General features: G+C 41.7%; 1 protein-coding gene across 2 annotated transcripts; it reads left to right on the forward strand.

The window, feature by feature from the left end:
- The first annotated feature begins 599 nt into the window (after positions 1-599).
- Positions 600-16,632, forward strand: LOC106582281 (sorting nexin-4). 2 transcript variants are annotated; one of them, XM_014165190.2, is made up of 14 exons: positions 600-902; positions 1,386-1,516; positions 3,065-3,197; positions 3,402-3,551; positions 4,352-4,402; positions 4,735-4,790; positions 5,400-5,472; positions 6,364-6,425; positions 6,557-6,622; positions 11,951-12,040; positions 12,689-12,788; positions 15,229-15,374; positions 15,584-15,698; positions 15,863-16,632. In XM_014165190.2, the coding sequence occupies exons 1-14, from the start codon at positions 813-815 to the stop codon at positions 15,908-15,910; spliced, it is 1,311 nt and encodes a 436-aa protein (XP_014020665.1). In that variant the 5' UTR covers positions 600-812; the 3' UTR covers positions 15,911-16,632. The 2 variants fall into 2 exon arrangements, with proteins under 2 accessions (XP_014020665.1, XP_014020666.1); XM_014165191.2 differs by having other exon boundaries at positions 4,355-4,402.
- The last annotated feature ends 3,515 nt before the right edge of the window (positions 16,633-20,147 follow it).

Below are 20,147 nucleotides of genomic sequence, written 5' to 3' on the forward strand. Positions count from 1 at the left end.
TGGGGTGACAGGGTGAACTGGGATGTGTAGTAGGATAATAGAAATAATAATCCTAATACTAATAATAACAATAATAGCTCAGAACAATCATTCTTGAAAATTGAGGGTGCATATGCCTTTGTGTTTAGATGTTGTAGGCTTTAGCCTAGTATTTATATCTGCCATGTGTGTTTTGCTGTGTTTCATTTATTGTGCAACGTTAGGCTATTTATTGTCTCACAACCGAAGTTTATTCCTGGAAAAAGTTATTATATTCTATTCTATTCACTTTGAGCTAGCAATAACAGCCTAATTTACACGTCCACTGTGCATTATAATGCAACATATTGTTATTTTGGTAACACCTTACACATGGCTTATAAAGGGGTTTTAGCTCATATATCCTTCTGTAATAAACCGATATAATAACACAATGTTTGTGTGATTGTTATTTTGGTTGTTGTCAAATATTGACAGGACTGTTATAATGCCAGTATTTCCCATTGATTATGTATTTTGCTAAGGACACGGGAAAGGGCAGACAGCAGCTGATGTTTCTCATGACACTCAGGTGAGTTGAGGCAGAGAGGAAGCGATGAAGCGAGAGGTTTCACTCTCGCCACAATCTGTCCAAAATATGTGCTTCATTTGGGCCAAAGCTTGTCGCCTGCCATCCGACCGTTGGCACAACGACTCCCATAGTTAGGGTGGGTACATTAGCATCTCGTCACAGATCTCTGGTCGAGGTTGGGAAAATAAAAGGGTTAAAAGTGCGCATGCGAGGCTATGCCTGTCTGCTATACCCCTGACAACAACACACAACTCAGGAAGATATGATGGCAGACTCCGGACCCAAGGAAGTAGCGGTGATCGGGAACACCGACCTCACCTCGGCAGAACTAGATAACAACATTAAAAACACGGTATAGCATCAAACGTATTCGTATTGTCAAAAAGCGAGGCATTTGGACGTAGCAAAGTTGTTAGGGAGGCTGTTTGAATGAGTTGGGTTTTCTAGGCCTGATCAATCCACGGAGTTTCGCAGAGAGCTTCACTGAGCCAGCAGCAGCTGTAGGTAGCTGCATGTGCAGGAAATGACCGCTAAAAGTTCAACAACTCATTGTAATGTCCACGTCGACACAAAGTAAAGTTAGCTAGATCGTTCTTATTAACATGGTTAGCTTGACCATTACCAGGAACTAGCTAGCTTGCTAGCCAACAACTTTTTTTCTGCTACAAAGTTGCAAATTTCGACAGGAGGGGCCAGCGGTTTAAAGGAACTTTGCTTATGTTACAAGTGCTAGGACCAGCTTGACCAATTATTGATGCCCATGATTGCAAACATACATCAAATTATATTGCATTATTATTGTTACCATGTTATGATGTGCATTGGCCTATTCTAGATGGTTGAGATTGAAAAAGGGACGAGTCTTCTAAGAAAGATGGAGATCAGCGTTGCAGAGGCAGAGAAAAGGACTGGGAAGAATACAGTCAACATGCAGGAGTTATACACTGTTTATCTAATTGAGACACGGTAACTATGCCTCATCTGTGTGAATTCTCTCAAACTATTTGTGATATCCTACATACATCTTCCAGGCCAGTACTACCATTTTGTGACACTGCCATGAACAGCTACTTCCACAATCACACCTATACCACCTTGTCTGCTCATAATTCCACACTGTCATTACAGGTGGTCTGGCCATGATGATGATGATGATGATTCAAACATCTGACTCTTTTAGAAGAGGGGGCGGCAGGTAGCCTAGTGGTTAGTGTTGGGCCAGTAACCGAAAGGTTGCTAGATCGAATCCCCGAGCAGACAAGGGAAAAATCTGTTCTGCCCCTGAACAATGCAGTTAACCCACTGTTCCTAGGCCGTCATTAAGAATTTGTTCTTAACAGACTTGCCTAGTTAAATAAAGGTTAACAATTTGAAATTAGACACTCCATTCATTGAGAATGTGTTCTAAAGGTTTGGTTTGTTCAAGAACTGCACATCACACCAGCTTTCTTTATTACTTTTATCTAGCTAGCTTTCTATTTACTGGTTTCATTTCATGCAATCACACACACACAATAAATGTGCACACACGGAAATCATGTAAGCTCACAAGCTATACATACTGTACACACACACTGGGCCTTTGTTTACCAGTGGGCCATTGAGAAGAGTGTATCGGAGCCAGGCACTCAATGCAGTTAGACTGGAGAATGCCACCCAGCTACTTATTTTCCTGTATTTAACTCTTTCCCTGCTCTCTTCCCTTTCCTTTTCTCCCTAGTCTTTGCTGCTGGATCCACATATACTTCTAAAGTTGAAGTCTCCCCTCCTTCCCCTTTCTCTCTCTTTCTCTTGTCAGTAGTGTTTCTTTCTCTCTCTTTCTCTTGTCAGTAGTGTTTCTTTCTCTCTCTTTCTCTTGTCAGTAGTGTTTCTTTCTCTCTCTTTCTCTTGTCAGTAGTGTTTCTTTCTCTCTCTTTCTCTTGTCAGTAGTGTTTCTTTCTCTCTTTCTCTTGTCAGTAGTGTTTCTTTCTCTTTCTTTCTCTTGTCAGTAGTGTTTCTTTCTCTTGTCAGTAGTGTTTCTTTCTCTTGTCAGTAGTGTTTCTTTCTCTTGTCAGTAGTGTTTCTTTCTCTTGTCAGTAGTGTTTCTTTCTCTTGTCAGTAGTGTTTCTTTCTCTCGTCTCTTTCTCTTGTCAGTAGTGTTTCTTTCTCTTGTCAGTAGTGTTTCTTTCTCTCTCTCTTTCTCTTGTCAGTAGTGTTTCTTTCTCTTGTCAGTAGTGTTTCTTTCTCTCTCTCTTTCTCTTGTCAGTAGTGTTTCTTTCTCTTGTCAGTAGTGTTTCTTTCTCTCTCTCTTTCTCTTGTCAGTAGTGTTTCTTTCTCTCTCTTTCTCTGTCAGTAGTGTTTCTTTCTCTCTTGCTTTATGTCAAAGTGTTGGCATCAATAATTCATAGAATGTTGGATAATACTGTACTTGGTACCTTGAAAGATGGCTTAGATACTGTAACATGTATCAAATGTTTAGGTGGTACTCTTAGTCAAGTCCAGTTGTGACATAAATCCTTCCCTCTCTTCTGACAGGCCGGTTGATGCTCTGACAGAAGGTATAACCCCAGACTCCTTATGGCGGAGATACAGCGAGTTTGAGCTTCTGAGAAACTACCTGTTGGTCACCTATCCCTTTGTCGTTGTTGCCCCATTACCTGAGAAGAGGGTACGTGAGAACAAGGAGGATGCCTTGGATTAAATTAATGCAGTGTAGTTTAGGAAGTGATATTTGTAGCATGATGTACTTACTACAGTACCTGTAATGCTCTGTACAACATCCAGTTTTACGTTGAAGACATTCCTGACGCTAACATAATGGTGTTTTGTCTCCTTATCAATATAGTAGTAGTTATTTGTCTGTTTCTCACAGGCAGAGATTGTGTGGCACAAGCTGTCAGCGGACAACATGGACCCAGACTTTGTGGAGAGGAGGAGGGTTGGACTGGAAAACTTCCTGCACCGAGTCGCCTCCCACCCAGTTCTCTGCAATGACAATATCTTCTATATCTTCCTCACTGAGGTCAGTTACAGATGTACTGTTTTTATTTGACCAGTATTGTCGCAGCAAAATAATCCTGCAGCAGCAGTATTTGAACAATTCTTCCATTCACACTATTCCGCCAATGTAATGTTGCTTGATCGGTGGTTAGGCTATTGGCTGGCCAAAATTAGGCTACATAAAAAGTGCATTACTGTTAATATAACTGTCTGTTAGTGTAGGTTTTCAGTGAATTTATGTAAATCCTGTGGCGCAGGAAAATTCTCAGCAACAGTTATCAAATGACGATCTGACATTTGTAGCCAAGCTACTATAGACACACACCTTAACAGTGTGAATCTAGCCTGATCCTAGATCTGTTTGTGCTGTTTTGCCAACTCACTTATCAAGTGTGACAAGGACCGTAGGAGTAGGCAAGACCGTACAAACAGATCTGGGATCAAGCTCAAGTGAACCCCAATCATCAGCAAAACCTTCATTCCTCCATCTCAAGACTACAACAGTAGCAAGTCAGAGGTGCTGTTCATAGGTTTTAACAGGATATAACCTTGACAGAAAAGAGTGATATCAGAAGCAAGGACCATTTCCTTGCTCGCTTTCTCTGTAGCTCTGATAAGGGTTGAGAGTTTTGTAAATAATGTCTTATGAAGTAGGCCTTAAGCTTAACTCTTTACTGTGCTGCTGTAGTCGTTCTGTCACGGATCACCTTAGACCTTTAGAGTTGATAGTGTGACAGTGTGCCCCCCAGTGCCCCCATGCATCAGGCTGTCCTATCTCTAATGGTCTTTGTCAAAGTCACACAGCATCCTCTCTCTGTCCAGCAGGATAAAGATTGGAAGGAAATGGTGTACGAGACAGGATTTCAAGCAAAGGTACTCACTCCATCAGCACTTTATGGTCTTTTCGTGGTTGCATTGTCCTGTCAACTTTCTTTGATAATACCTTACCGGGCGACCTCATGTGACTTTGCAAACCATAGCGGTGTAATAAAGGTATATTGTAAAGGTTGTAATCTGTGTAAAAAAAAATAAAAAATGATTTGGTTTTTAATATATATATTTTTTTATACTTATTCTGATGCATCATGTTTTAGGTCTCAAAGGTACAGTGTTGTCTAAAATTATTCAGGTCATCAATAGCAACTTCTGAACTAACAAACATAGGAAACCATTTGTTGATATTTAATTAGTCTGTTTTTTTACAGGCTGATTCCAGGTTGAAAGCTGTGAATGCAGCATTCAGGGTGAAGAATCCAGATGGGTAGGTCATAGAAATGATCTGTCCCAAATGACACCTTAAAGGGTAAACTGTATGATAGGGCTGTCACGATACCAGTATCGCAATATTTTTTTCCTTGGCAAAAAGGGCAACATGAAGCAGACCATGATCTTTGGTCCTTTAAAAACCTGCTGTATGTAAAATACTGTGTGCCATAATGATGTTTGTGCCCAACATTAGGGCTGTTTTTTTTACCTTTCCACAATACGAATGAGTATCATGATACTGGTATCGTCCCGCCCCTAGTGGATATAGTGCTCTGGACTCTGGTCAAATGTAGTACACTTTATAGGGAGAACAGGGTGCCATTTAGGATCCATCCATTGTTTTCTTGTCACAGTTTTCTTTTGTGTGGAGCCAACAATGCACTTCTATCTCCATGTATTGTAACATTAATAATTTGGACTCTGTCTCTACTATCCATCCCATTCCCCTTTAGTTGATATACTGCCATACTTTGTTCTGGGACTGTGTGGGAAGTACAGTAGGATCAGGTCAATGTCAGATCCAACGTTGACTCTTGTCTTGTTTATCTGCCTTGCTGGGAAGAAAATGTTCATTTTTCTTCTTCTCTGGCCCTGGCATCTGCAGAAGGTTTACAGAGTTGAAACACTACAGTGACGAGCTACAGACTGTACTCTCCCAGCTGCTGAGAGTACGGGCGGTAAGTACAGGCAGCTGTCGGCATATTCACACGTCTTACTGACTAGACTGACAACCAGACCTGGGTGCCACTACTATTTGATTTTTCAAATACTTTGAATGTTTGGTCTAGCCTGCCTGGAATGCCAGATGGGTGAGGTTTGGAGTTTTGGAACTATTCAATTGTTCCATTGAGCCAGGGAAGCTAAATTGACCAAAGACAAAGTATTTTAAGTGATTTTAAATAGTATTTGAACCCAGGTCTGTTTACTGTACTGCCAGCTGTAACATACATTTTACTGACGAGACTAGATATACAGCTAGCGTTAAAACGCATGTACTGGGCTCGAAGTTGACATGCATCAGAAGGATAAAACGCACAACTGGTCTGTCTGATAAAAGTGGATTGGCTGCTGCTGTAACACACAACTTAATGACTAGACTGGGACTAGACATACTGCCAGCTGGTTGTAACATGCATAAGGGCCACAATTAGATGGACTACACCAACCAGCACACTGTAAGTTGTAACATACAACCTAGGCTTGTGTCCCAAATGTCACGCTATTCCCTCCAGTGTGGAAATTCACATACATTACACAGATAGACCAGCTGTATGTTTTATCTGATAGAAGTGGATTTATACTTGATTTGAGAAAACAGTAACACATACTGTAGCTGCTTTACCATAACTGAACAAGGGGGCTATGATGCATTCAACTTACGGTAGCTAGGTACGACGACCACATGTCCATAGTAAGTAGAACATTCCTCAATAAAGCGTCTGTCTGCGACACTGTACCTCACTATTGTTTCGGTTTCATAACACCATATGTAACATAACATGGAAGCAGCAGTATCAAAGAAACTATGCAAAATTTGACCTAGAACTTGACCTTCTTCATCCACTCAGAGGGTAGCAGATCGACTGTATGGGGTGTACAAAGTGCATGGAAACTATGGACGAATCTTCAGGTAAGAGTCGTGTGTTTGGACGAAAGGGTGACGTGTGTGTATAAAGCTGTTGTATTATGTACTGTGTGTGTATAAAGCTGTTGTATTATGTACTATGTAATGACTTAAGTGTATATGTCAAATGCATACAGTGAGTGGAGTGCCATAGAGAAAGAGATGGGAGATGGACTACAAAGTGCTGGCCATCACATGGATGCGTAAGTGTTTTCAATAACCACGTTTCCATCCAGTTTTTATGCAAGTAAAGTCATATCGTCCCCCAAAAAATCATGACAGCTGTGATGGAAACAGGAAGTTTCAGTGTAATTTTATAAATGCCGACAGATCATTTGTTCGTTCGACATGGTGAGATCTTTTTGTATCCGTAAAATTAATTATGCTGAAAATGTCAGTGGAAATGCCTTTATGTGCAAATATTTATATAATAACCATCATGTCGAAGTAAATCTGGAGTCATGCGATGATATGGTGTGTGGTTCTCCCACAAAATTGACGGTAGAGTTGAAAATGCGATGGAAAACTTAAGCGAAAAAGTATATTTTGTGTGCACTACTGTACTTCATCAGACATTTTTATCCGAAACAAGTCCGTTTGGTGGACGCATTCCACTAGTGGGAAAATGTGTATTTGTTTTATGCGGTTTCTGGAATATTTGCATGAAAATCTGTTACCAATTGGTTGGAAACCTACTTAGTGATACACGCACACACTGAGTTGTAGGTAAGTAGCCTTGCACAAGTTTGGCTTGTACAAGCTGTTTCTGTAGCTTGAGGCAGCATGATGTACAAGTACACCTCCTGGACAGGACGCTAAGTCTATTTCAGGGCCTTACCACCAATCTATCCACTCAATGCTTTGTCTTATCCTGTGTAAATAGTCCGGTTTTTTTCGTATATATTTTAATCTCACTTTCTATCTATGAACTAAATATACTTTCCTGCAAACTGCCTCACCCAATATGGTACAGATCTGCTATTTTTATTCCTTATAACTGGAACCTCCCTCAGGAGCTAGCCAGCTAACTAGCTACTAGCTATCAGTCTTTGTTAACCACGGCTAGCGGTCTTAACCTTTAGCTCGGACACCAGCCAGCTTTAGCTCGGACACTACCTACCAGTCTGCACAGCGCGATATCAACCCAGAGCATATCGGACTACTTCTCTCTACCACATCATCGGATTCCTGCCGCAAGCTCTGGACCATTACACCGGTTCATCGCCGCTAGCTAGCTGCAATCAAGTGGCTACTGTTAGCTAACACCTCTATCCCGAAGCAAGCACTGCTTAGCCTTGAGCTGGCCACGCGCAAGGCCCATATACCAGCTAACTTCTTGGGCTACAATACCTCTTTTGCCAATTGGCCTGGACCCTTTATTGTCGACACGGAGCCCCGCCTATCCATCACAACTGGTCTGCCGACGTAATCATCCGATGTGGTTTCAACAGGCTTTTCCGTTGCGATGTTGCGGAAGACCCATCCGCTAGCCCCGGCCCGCTAGCTTTCTGAACGCCGTTGTCTCCCGCTCGCCTAACGTAGTAGCGACTACCGAACAGCTCCCTGACTCACCTATTGCTGCTCTTTGGACTCTATGATCACTCGGCTACAAAGTTGATGCCTGCTGGACTGTTCAATAATGCGGTACCTCTTTGTTTACCTGTCGGCCCCAACCTCGAACTCAGGTCATGTGCATACCTAACTGACCCTTTCTGCCCATTCATCGCCATTTACCCGTTGTTGTCTTAGCTCTCCCAATCAACACCCTTGATTGCTTTATGCCTCTCTAATGTAAATATGCCTTGTCTACAGTGAACTACGGTTAGTAGTTCACTGTAGAGCCCCCAGTCTCAACGTGCCTTAGACAGCTCTTTTGTCCCACCCCCGACACATGCGGAGACCTCACCTGGCTTAACTGGTGCCTCCAGAGATGCAATCTCTCTCATCGTCACTCAACTCCACTGTACTCACATCCTACCATACCCTTGTCTGTACATTATGCCCTGAATCTATTCTACCAGACCCAGAGATCTGCTCCTTTTACTCTCTGTCCCCAAAGCACTAGACGACCAGTTCTTACAGCCTTTAGCTGTACCCTTATCCTACTCATTCTCTGTTCCTCTGGTGATGTAGAGGTTAACCTAGGCCCTGTAGCCCCCAGTACCACACCTATTCCCCAGGCCCTCTCATTTGTTGACTTCTGTAACCGTAAAAGCCTTGGTTTCATGCATGTTAACATCAGAAGCCTCCTCCCTAAGTTTGTTTTATTCACTGCTTCAGCACACTCTGCCAACCCTGATGTCCTAGCCGTGTCTGAATCCTGGCTTAGGAAGGCCACCAAAAATGTCCATCCCCAACTACAACATTTTCCATCAAGCTAGAACTGCCAAAGGGGGCGGAGTTAGCCTGCAGAGTTCTGTCATACTATCCAGGTCTGTGCCCCAACAGTTTGAGCTTCTAATTTTAAAAATCCACCTTTCCAGAAACAAGTTTCTCACTGTTGCCGCTTGTTATAGACCCCCCTCAGCCCCCAGCTGCGCCCTGGACACCATATATGAATTGACTGCCCCCCATTTATCCTCAGAGTTCGTACTGTTAGGTGACCTAAACTGGGATATGCTTAACACCCCGGCCGTCCTACAATCTAAGCTAGATGCCCTCAAACATCCTGTGGCGTACTGCATTATCATCAAATCGATATGCACATTTTCAGGGAAGTTAGGAACCAATATACAGAAAAGCAAAGGCTAGCTTTTTCAAACAGAAATTTGCATCCTATAGCAGAAATTCCCAAAAGTTCTGGGACACTGTAAAGTCCGTGGCGAATAAGAGCATCTCCTCCCCACTGCACTGAGGCTAGGAAACACTGTCACCACCGATAAATCTACAATAATCGAGAATTTCAATGAGCATTTTTCTACGGCTGGCCATGCTTTCCACCTGGCTACCCCTACCCCATCCAACAGCTCTGCACCCCCTGCAGCAACTTGTCCAAGCCCCCTTCCACTTCTCCTTCATCCAGATAGCAGATGTTCTGAAAGAGCTGCAAAATCTGGACCCCTACAAATCAGCTGGGCTAGACAATCTGGACCCTCGGGCTGACTCTTTTCTCTGTATATGTCAATGATGTCGCTCTTGCTGCTGGTGATTCTCTGATCCACCTCTACGCAGACGACACCATTCTGTATGCTTCTGGCCCTTCTTTTGACACTGTGTTAACAAACCTCCAAACGAGCTTCAATGCCATACAACACTCCTTCCGTGGTCTCCAACTGCTCTTAAATGCTAGAAAAACGAAATGCATGCTCTTCAACCGATCGCTGCCCGCACCCGCCCGCCCGACTAGCATCACTACTCTGGACGGTTCTGACAGAATATGTGGACAACTGCAAATACCTAGGTGTCTGGTTAGACTGTTAACTCTCCTTCCACTCACATTAAGCATCTCCAATCCAAAATTAAATCTAGAATCCACTTCCTATTTCGCAACAAAGCCTCCTTCACTCATGCTGCTAAACATACCCTCGTAAAATTGACTATCCTACCGATCCTTGACTTCAACGATGTCATTTACAAAATAGCCTCCAACACTCTACTCAGCAAGCTGGATGTAGTCTATCACAGTGCCATCTGTTTTGTCACCAAAGCCCCATATACTACCCACCACTGCGACCTGTATGCTCTCATTGGCCGGCCCTTGCTTCATATTCGTCACCAAACCCACTGGCTCCAGGTCATCTATAAGTCTTTGCTAGGTACAGCCCTGCCTTATCTCAGCTCATTGGTCACCATAGTAACACCCACCCGTAGCACACGCTCCAGCAGGTACATTTCACTGGTCATCCCCAAAGCCAACACCTACTTTGGCCGCCTTTCCTTCCAGTTCACTGCTGCCAATGACTGGAACGAATTGCAAAAATCACTGAAGCTGGAGACTTATCTCCCTCACTAACTTTAAGCATCAGCTGTCAGAGCAGCTTACCGATCATTGCAGCTGTACACAGCCCATCTGTAAATATCCCACCCAACTACCTCATCCCCATATTGTTATTTATTTTTGCTCTTTTGCACCCCAGTATCCCTACTTGCACATCATCATCTGCACATCCATCACTCCAGTGGTAATGCTAAATTGTATTTATTTTGCTACTATGGCCTATTTATTGCCTTACCTCCCTAATCTTACTACATTTGCACACACTGTATATAGATTTTTTTGTGTTTTTGACTGTACATTTGTCTATCCCATGTGCAACTCTGTTGTTTTTGTCGAACAGCTTTGCTTTATCTTGTTCTCAAATGGCCTAGCTGGTTAAATAACGGTGAAATAAAATAAAGTCCCAAGCAGAGAGTCCCAAGCAGAGACGCATCTGGTCCCAGTTATACAGTCTTTGGTATGATTTGACCAGGGATCGAACTCCCAACCTTCCAATCTCAGGGTAAACACTAACCACAAGGCCATTGAGTTGTAACCATGCAATTATCTCCCATATTAATCATAACAATTTTATTGGATTACAACAGGATTGTATGTCAAAAAATGATGCAATATATAGTGAATATGTTGCCATTTCAGACATAGCCAACCTCTTTCCTTACCCTCTGTGACCTCATACAGACTCACTAAATGAGCTGATATGTCGAGGTGTTGCACAACCCCATTTCCCCCCCAGCAACGCTGTACATATTACTTGGTTCCTAGTTAAGCTATACAACACATTTGTCGTGTTTGATTTGAAAGCAGTTCATATTTGAAGCATAGAGTCTGCTGTAGCTGACCATGAGGACTGGGGAGACTTGAGTTGTGAAGGTTCTGGGTTCAAACTGAGAACTGGCTGGCAAATAGCCAGATGCTTTTACTTTCAACTTGGGTGCTGTGTATAGTTCTCTTTGAGTGACATGAGTGGTCTCGGCCCTATCCTTGGAGTAGTAACACGCACCCACATCTCGGAGTGATAAAATGATTATCCCCTACCCCGTCACTGATGGTTACTAGATTGTAGGACTCAATTCTAGAGGTCAGGGGTCACAGCGCTTGGCCACTGAGGCGTATCAAGGAAGGCAGCATTTCTGTCAACGTTTGAGTGCCAAATGGCTCCCTATTTTATTCCCTTTGGGTCCTGGTCAAAGGTAGTGCACTAAATAGGGAATAGGGTGCCATTTGGGATGCAGAAACCTATAGTTTTTAAAGGGATACTTCAGGATTTTGTCAATGAGGCCCTTTAAATACTTCCCCAGAGTCAGAATTACTCATGGATACCAGTCTCTGTGTCCATTTTGAAGGGAGTTGGTGTTAGTTTCATGAGCCAATGCTAACTAGCATTAGTGCAATGACTAAAAGTCTGTGGGTGTCTACTAGCATTTGCGTTAGTTAGCAACTTCCTTCAAACTGCACGCAGAGATATAAAAAGGGTATCCACGAGTTAATCTGACTCTGGGGAAGTAAAGCATATGTAGTTCCCCATCCCTCTGTTAAAGGTGTGATTGTTGTGAAGCAAATGTATTCATATGGGCTCCCCTCTTGTCTACAGGTATGCTGCTTCTGTAGATGATATTCTGGAGGAGGAGGAGCACTATGCTGATCAGCTGAAGGAGTACCTGTTCTATACTGATGCACTAAGGTATTTACTACACTGGGACTTCTTCTGTAGGCCAAGTACATATCACTATATAAACCAGGGGTGTCAAACATGGTTTGAGTTAAAACATTTAAAATATTTTTTTTTTGGGGGGGGTGGGGGCAAACTCAATATACTTTATAATGACTAAAATCAAATTGAGAATGTGTAGAAATGATAGGTTCTTGTCTGTCCATCTTGCTAATAATCACTTTCCTGAAAGCAGGTAGGGAGCATCGAAATTTAAATAATGATGGATAGAGGACTATTTTTAGCAAATTTTGACTGCAAGGCCGTACATCCAACTTTGATGCGACCCTCCAGACCTCATTGAAGATGGCCCCGTTACAAAATAGGTTTGACACCCCTAAAGATCATGCCAAATCACTAGTCAGTGTGCCCTAGGTTGTATGTGTTATGTAGGTAGCTTCACATCCTCACATTACCTTGCTGAAGACCTGTGTGGACAAAATTCCCAAGGCAGTCACTGTACTCACTGAGCCCCCTCATTGAATCTATAGAACAGCTCTCTGACCCTGTGTGTATGGTGCATAATGATCATACATGTACAGTAGCAACCATAATAAGCAGCTAGGCATCAGTACATCCAGTAGCAACCATGATGATCAGCAAAGGCCTCTGTTTCTGCAGGGCGGTATGCAGAAAGCACGAGTTGACACAGTTTGAGCTGGAGATGGTTGCACTGGACCTCACCTGTAAGAAACAGCAGAAGGAGGAACTGGTCACTGGGGTGAGTTGTTATATACAGTACCAGTCAAAAGTTTGGACACCTACTCATTCAAGGGTTTTTATTTTTTTTCTACATTGTAGAATAGTAGTGAAGACATCAAAACTATGAAATGACACATGGAATCATGTAGTAACCAGAAAAGTGTTAAACAAATCAAAATATATTTTAGATTCTTCAAAGTAGCACCCTTTGCCTCGATGACAGCTTTGCACACTCTTGGCATTCTCTCAACCAGCTTCATGAGGTAGTCACCTAGAATGCATTTCAATTAACAGGTGTGCCTTGTTAAACGTTTATTTGTGGAATTTCTTTCTTTCCTTAATGCGTTTGAGCCGACGTGTTGTGACAAAGTAGGGTTGGTATACAGAAGATAGCTTTATTTGGTAAAAGACCAAGTCCATATTATGGCAAGAACCACTGAAATAAGCAAAGAGAAATGACAGTCCATCATTACAGTCCATCAACACATGAAGGTCAGTCAATCTGGAAAATGTACTTTTAACAAGACACACCTGTTAATTGAAATGCATTCCAGGTGACTACCTCATGAAGCTGGTTGAGAGAATGCCAAGCGTGTGCAACGCTGTCATCAAGGCAAAGGGTGGCACATTTTTTGGTTACTACATGATTCCATATATGTTTATTTCATAGTTTTGATGTCTTAACTATTATTCTACAATGTAGAAAATAGTAAAAATAAAGAAACCCTTGAACGAGTAGGTGTCCAAACTTTTGACTGATACTATAAGTATTCAGACCCTTTACTCTTCAGTACTTTGTTGAAGCACCTTTGGCAGTGATTACAGCCACGAGTCTTCTTGGGTATGAAGCTTGGCACACCGGTATTTGGGGAGTTTCTCCCATTCTTCTCTGTAGATCCACTCAAGCTCTGTCAGGTTGTATGGGGAGCGTCACTGCACAACTATTCTCAGGTCTTTTCAGAGATGTTCAAGTCCGGACTCTGGCTGGGCCACTCAAGGACATTCAGAAACTTGTCCCGAAGCCACTCCTGTGTTGTCTTGGCTGTATTCTTGGCTTTGCGGTCCTGTTGGAAGGTGAACCTTCGCCCCAGTCTGAGGTCCTGAGCACTCTGGAGCAGGTTTTCATCAAGGATCTCTCTATACTTTGTGCCGTTCATCTTTCCCTCGATCCTGACTGGTCTCCCAGTCCCTGCCGCTGAAAAACATCCCCACAGCATGATGCTGCCACCACCATGCTTCACCGTAGGGATGGTTCCAGGTTTCCTCCAGATGTTACTATTGGCACTCAGGCCAAAGAGTTTATTTTGCTTTCATCAAACCAGAGAATCTTGTTTCTAATGTTGTGAAAGTCTTTAGGTGCCTTTTGGCAAACTCCAAGCGGGCGGTTATGTGCCTTTTACTGAGGAGTGGCTTCAGTCTGGCCACTCTACCATAAAGGCCTGATTGGTGGAATGATGCGGAGATGTTTGTCCTTCTGGAAGTTTCTCCCATCTCCACAGAGGAACTCTGGAGCACTGTCAGAGTGACCATTGGCTTCTTGGTCACCTCCCTGACCAAAGCCCTTCTACCCCGATTGCTCAGTTTTGCCGGGCGGCCAGCTCTAGGAAGAATCTTGGTGGATCCAAACTTCTTCCATTTTAAGAATGATTGAGGCCACTGTGTTCTTGGGTACCTTTAATGCCGCAGACATTTTTTGGTACCCTTCCCCAGATCTGTGCCTAAACACAATCCTGTCTCTGAGCTCTACGGACAATTCCTTCGACCTCGTGGCTTGGTTTTTGCTCTGACATGCACTGTCAACTGTGGGACTTTATATAGACGGGTGTTTGCCTTCCAAATCATGTCCAATGAATTTAATTTACCACAGGTGACTCCAAACAAGTTGTAGAAACATTTTGTTTGTAGACTGAGGGGAAAAAATGTATTTAATCCATTTTAGAATAAGGCTGTAACAAAATGTGGAAAAAGGGCAAGGGGTCTGAAGTGTGTGTGTGTGTAGCTCTCATCAAGGCAAAGGTTGGCTAATTTGAAGAATCTCAAATATTCCATATGTATCAGTTTTGTTGTCTCCACTATTGTACAATATAGTGAAAATTGATAAAAAATAAAATAAAGAGTAACCCTGGAATAAGTAGGGTTGTCCAAACTTTTGACGTGTGTGAGAGACTACTCGACTAAAAAATCTTGGTCGACCAACAGCCTAACGACCAAACAATCGACCAGTCTACTAATTGGGGTCAGACCAAATACGAAGTGTACAGTAGGGTATAGTTTGCCATTTGGGAATGAACCCAGTTTCTGAAGAGACATGGAACTCACCAGAAGATAATGACACAATAGATCATCACATATACAGTAGCAAGCACCGAAATGCGTACATTGAATTTTATCAAAGAAAAGTTAAGCTTATCCAAACCCGACTGGCCAGATGGAATGTTTCTTTCCCTCCCTGTGTTCAGACTGTGCGGACGTTCTCACTGAAGGGGATGACCAGTAAGCTGTTTGGCCAGGAGACTGCAGAGCAGAGGGAGGCTAAGTTACAAGTGTTAGAACAGCAGCTAAAGGAGGGAGAGGAGGCTGTTAAAGAGAAGAACACCGAGAGCGAGTGAGAAACCCTCATTCGCAATCTCTTCTGTCTCTATCTTTTTCGCTCTGTCTCTTGCTCTGTCTCTTGCTCTTGATTTGTCTAGCATGTTATAATTGAATCACTACATTTGCTGCTCTAATCAGCTGCTTTGAAAGGTTGACCAGCTGACCATAATTGTTCGTTTCAATTATTTGAGAAGGTTCTAAAGCAAGACTTTGTCTCCCCAGTGAGTTTGTGAAGACTGCCTGGGTAGACATTGAACGCTTTAAGGACCAGAAGGACCGGGACCTGAAGGAGGCCCTAATTAGCTATGCGGTCATGCAGATCAGCATGTGCAAAAAGGTAGGTGACACCTCCCCACAGATACTTAAAACATATTGCATATTCTGCCTGGAAATGTTTATTTTGTGTCATTTTTATCAATTCCAAATATGTTGTTAAATACTTACTGTGCTACATAATATAATTTTTCTCTCTGTTTCTGTCTCTCATTCTCTCTTTCTCAGGGAATACAAGTGTGGACCAACGCAAAGGAGTGTTTCAACAAGATGTGATCTTCAAGGCCAAAGCCAGACCCTTCAAACAAACTGCCAGAACAGGCTTATTTTCAGGGGACTCCTCCTGGAGCTTGCATCCCAAATGGCACTCTTTTCCCTATATATTGCACCACTTTTGACCAGAGCCCTGTGGAGTCTATGCACTATATATAGGGAATAGGGCTATTTCTGTGACTCATTCCTGGACATTCATTCTGCTGAAGTAGCCATGGCAGCATACTGAGAGGTGTTTTGATCAGTTACGCACAAGAAGAGAATTAGTTTATTCCTTTTCTATGTCTTTATCATGTCTGATTGCTGGCTGCTTAGATTTGTCCACTTGCAATTGCAGTTTTTTTCTGAAATGTATGCGTTTTTTTCGTACACATTTAATTTTGCTGAAACGTGGATTTTGTAAGGAAAATCACTAAGCACTTTCACTGTGTTTATAGCGATGCCAAGATATGTGGACTGAAGCTAATTTTCCAATGCTGCCTTTTACACAATGTTCAAAATAAGGTAATGAGATTTGTTCTATAAGAAGAATATTCTTTACTTTTTTGTTATTTTCATGCATACTTTACTGATTGTGCTTTTGTAAATGTTTTACTCTTTTGAGTGGACAGTGTGGTTGGTATATTGAAGTTTCTGTTTTCTCTACTCTCTCATTGCATTGTCCCAGTGTACTAAAGTTGTTCAACCTTTTCAGATGTTTTTGTATATTTAAAGGCCTTACTGTACTTTGCCATTCAAGGTTGTCATTTCTGAAGAGTGGGTGGTTCAGTGTTTTGATAAATCTAGCCAAAGGAATAGGAAGGTCACAGGAAAAACAGGATGTGATAATTGCCTTAAGTTGGTGCTGTATGTGTACTGGGGATGTGGTCCAAATGGCTCCCTATTCCCTATGTAGTGTACTACTTTTCAAAAGGAGTGCACTACATATAGGGAAGGGTGCAATTTGAGACAACCCCAGGCCTCTTGTATTTTAGTTCATTCTAAGGGCCAGGGGAGGAGGTATAATGTTAATCATTAATTTGGGATTTGATCAGCGCACTGGCAGGAAATTATACTGTTTATGTGGTTGTAATCATTGTGCCAAAAATACACAAATATGAAGTCTAGTTATCAGTCCTTAAATCATGTTTTTACTCATGACACAAAACAAAGTTTGAGAATGTGTAATATATATGTGTATATACACTACCAGTCAAAAGTTTGGAAACCCCTACTCATTCCAGGGTTTTTCTTTATTTTTTTACTATTTTCTACATTGTAGAATAATAGTGAAGACATCTAAACTAAGAATAACACAAGGAATCACGTAGTAACCAAAAAATTGTTAAACAAATCTACAGTTGAAGTTTACATACACTTATGGAGTCATTAAAACTCATTTTTCAACCACTCCACAAATGTATTGTTAACATACTATAGTTTTGGCAAGTCGGTTAGGACATCTACTTTGCATGACACAAGCAATTTTTCCAACAATTGTTATCAGACAGATTATTTAACTTATTCTCTCTATCACAAAAGTTTACATACTCTAAGTTGACTGGATTTAGAAACTTCTGATAGGCTAATTGACATAATTTGAGTCAATTGGAGGTGTACCTGTGGATGTATTTCAAGGCCTACCTTCAAACTCAGTGCCTCTTTGCTTGACATCATGGGAAAATCTAAATAAATCAGCCAAGACATCAGAAAAAAAATTGCAGACCTCCACAGGTCTGGTTCATCCTTGAGAGCAATTTCCAAACGCCTGAAGGTACCACGTTCATCTGTACAAACAATAGTACGCAAGTATAAACACCATGGGACGACGCAGCCGTCAAACCGCTCAGGAAGGGGATTCGTTCTGTCTCCTAGAGATGAACGCTCTTTGGTGTGAAAAGTGCAAATCAATCCCAGAACAACAGCAAAGGACCTTGTGAAGATGCTGGAGGAAATGGGTACAAAATTATCTATATCCACAGTAAAACGAGTCCTATATTGACATAACCTGAAAGGCCGTTAAGCAAGGAAGAAGCCACTGCTCCAAAACCATCATAAAAAAAGCCAGACTACGGTTTGCAACTGCGCATGAGGACAAAGATCGTACTTTTTGGAGAAATGTCCTCTGGTCTGATGAAACAGAAATAGAACTGTTTGGCCATAATGACCATCATTATGTTTGGAGGAAAAAGGGGGAGGCTTGCAAGCTGAAGAACACCATCTAACTGTGAAGCACGGGGGTGGCAGCATCATGTTGTGGGGATGCTTTGCTGCAGGAGGGACTGGTGCACTTCACAAACTAGATGGCATCACGAGGGAGGAAAATTATGTGAATATATTGAAGCAACATCTCAAGACATCAGTCAGGAAGTTAAAGCTTGGTTGCAAATGGCTCTTCCAAACGGACAATGACCCCAAGCATACTTCCAAAGTTGTGGCAAAATGGCTTAAGGGCAACAAAGTCAAGGTATTGGAGTGGCCATCACAAAGCCCTGACCTCAATCCTATTGAAAATTTGTGGGCAGAACTGAAAAAGTGTGTGCGAGCAAAGAGGCCTACAAACCTGATTCGGTTACACCAGCTCTGTCAGGAGGAATGGGCCAAAATTCTCCCAACTTATTGTGAGATCTTGTGGAAGGCTACCCAAAACGTTTGACCCAAGTTAAACAATTTAAAGGCAATGCTAGCAAATACTAATTGAGTGTATGTAAACTTCTGACCCACAGGGAATGTGATGAAAGAAATAAAAGCTGAAATAAATCATTCTCTCTACTATTATTCTGACATTTCACATTCTTAAAATAAAGTGGTGATCCTAACTGACCTAAGACAGGGAATTTTTACTAGGATTAAATGTCAGTTATTGTGAAAAACTGAGTTTAAATGTATTTGGCTAAGGTGTATGTAAACTTCCGACTTCAACTGTATATATATTTTCTATTCTTCAAAGAAGCCACCCTTTCTTTTGATTACAGCTTTTCCTTCACTCTGTAATTCAAATATGAAGGCCAGATTCACGCAGTCTCTTCTGAACAGTTGATGTTGAGATGTGTCTGTTACTTGAACTCTGAAACATTTATTTGGGCTGCAATGTCTGGTAATGTCTGGTAACTCTAATTTACTTATCCTCTGCATCAGAGGTAACTCTGGGCCTTCCTTTCCTGTGGCAGTCCTCATGAGAGCCAGTTTCATCACAGCGCTTGATTTTTGCAACTGCCCTAAGTTGTTGAAACTTTCCGGATTGACTGAACTTCATGTCTTAAAGTAATGACAGACTGTCGTTTCTCTTTGCTTATTTGAGTTGTTCTTGACATACTATGGTTTTAGTCTTTTACCAAATAGGGCTATCTTCTTTATAACATTCCTACCTTGTCACAACCCAAATGATTGGCTCAAATGCATTAAGAAGGAAAGAAATGCCACAAATGTACTTTTAGCAAGACACACCTGTTAATTGAAATGCATTCCAGGTGACTACATTTTAAATTTTAGTCATTTAGCAGACACTCTTATCGAGAGCGACTTACAGTAGTCAATGCATACATTTCATAATTTGTTTATATATTTTTTTTTTCCTGTACTGGTCCCCCATTGGAATCGAACCCACAACCCTGGCGTTGCAAACACCATGCTCTACCAACTGAGCCACACAGGACCACACGGGACTACTTCTTGAAGCTGGTTGAGAGAATGCCAAGAGTGTGCAAAGCTATCATCAAGGCAATTGGTGGCTACTTTAAAGAATCTCAGATATAAAATATATTTTGATTTGTTTTACACTTTATTGGTTACTACATGATTCCATGTGTTATGTCATAGTGTTGATGTCTTCACTATTATTTTACAATGTAGGAAATAGTAAAAATAAAGAAAAACTCTGGAATGAGTAGGTGTGTCCAAACTTTTGACTGGTATTGTATATATTTCTATGGGAAAGGAAAGGAGGCTGACTAAATTATACAAATACTTTCCATTTTGAGCTTATCAGACAGAAGCAATCGATGTTCAGTGAATGCTGCCATCTGTTGTTAACTTAAAATTGTGTTTTGGTAATAATGCACTATAATCAGTTTACATTTTTAGGCCCCATTTGCCCTGTGACTTAGGTGATACAGTTGTGCTCTAATCAGATTCATGTAGTAGCTGAGTTAATTGGTGTACTAGTTAATTGATTTAATAGCAAGTTCATTAACAAATCATTGATTTATTTTTTGTTAATGAGGAAGTTTTGATATGACTATCTGTCAAACAGTATTATGTT

The sequence above is a fragment of the Salmo salar genome, chromosome ssa21 (genome assembly GCF_905237065.1).
Source record: "Salmo salar chromosome ssa21, Ssal_v3.1, whole genome shotgun sequence".
NCBI lineage: Eukaryota > Metazoa > Chordata > Actinopteri > Salmoniformes > Salmonidae > Salmo > Salmo salar.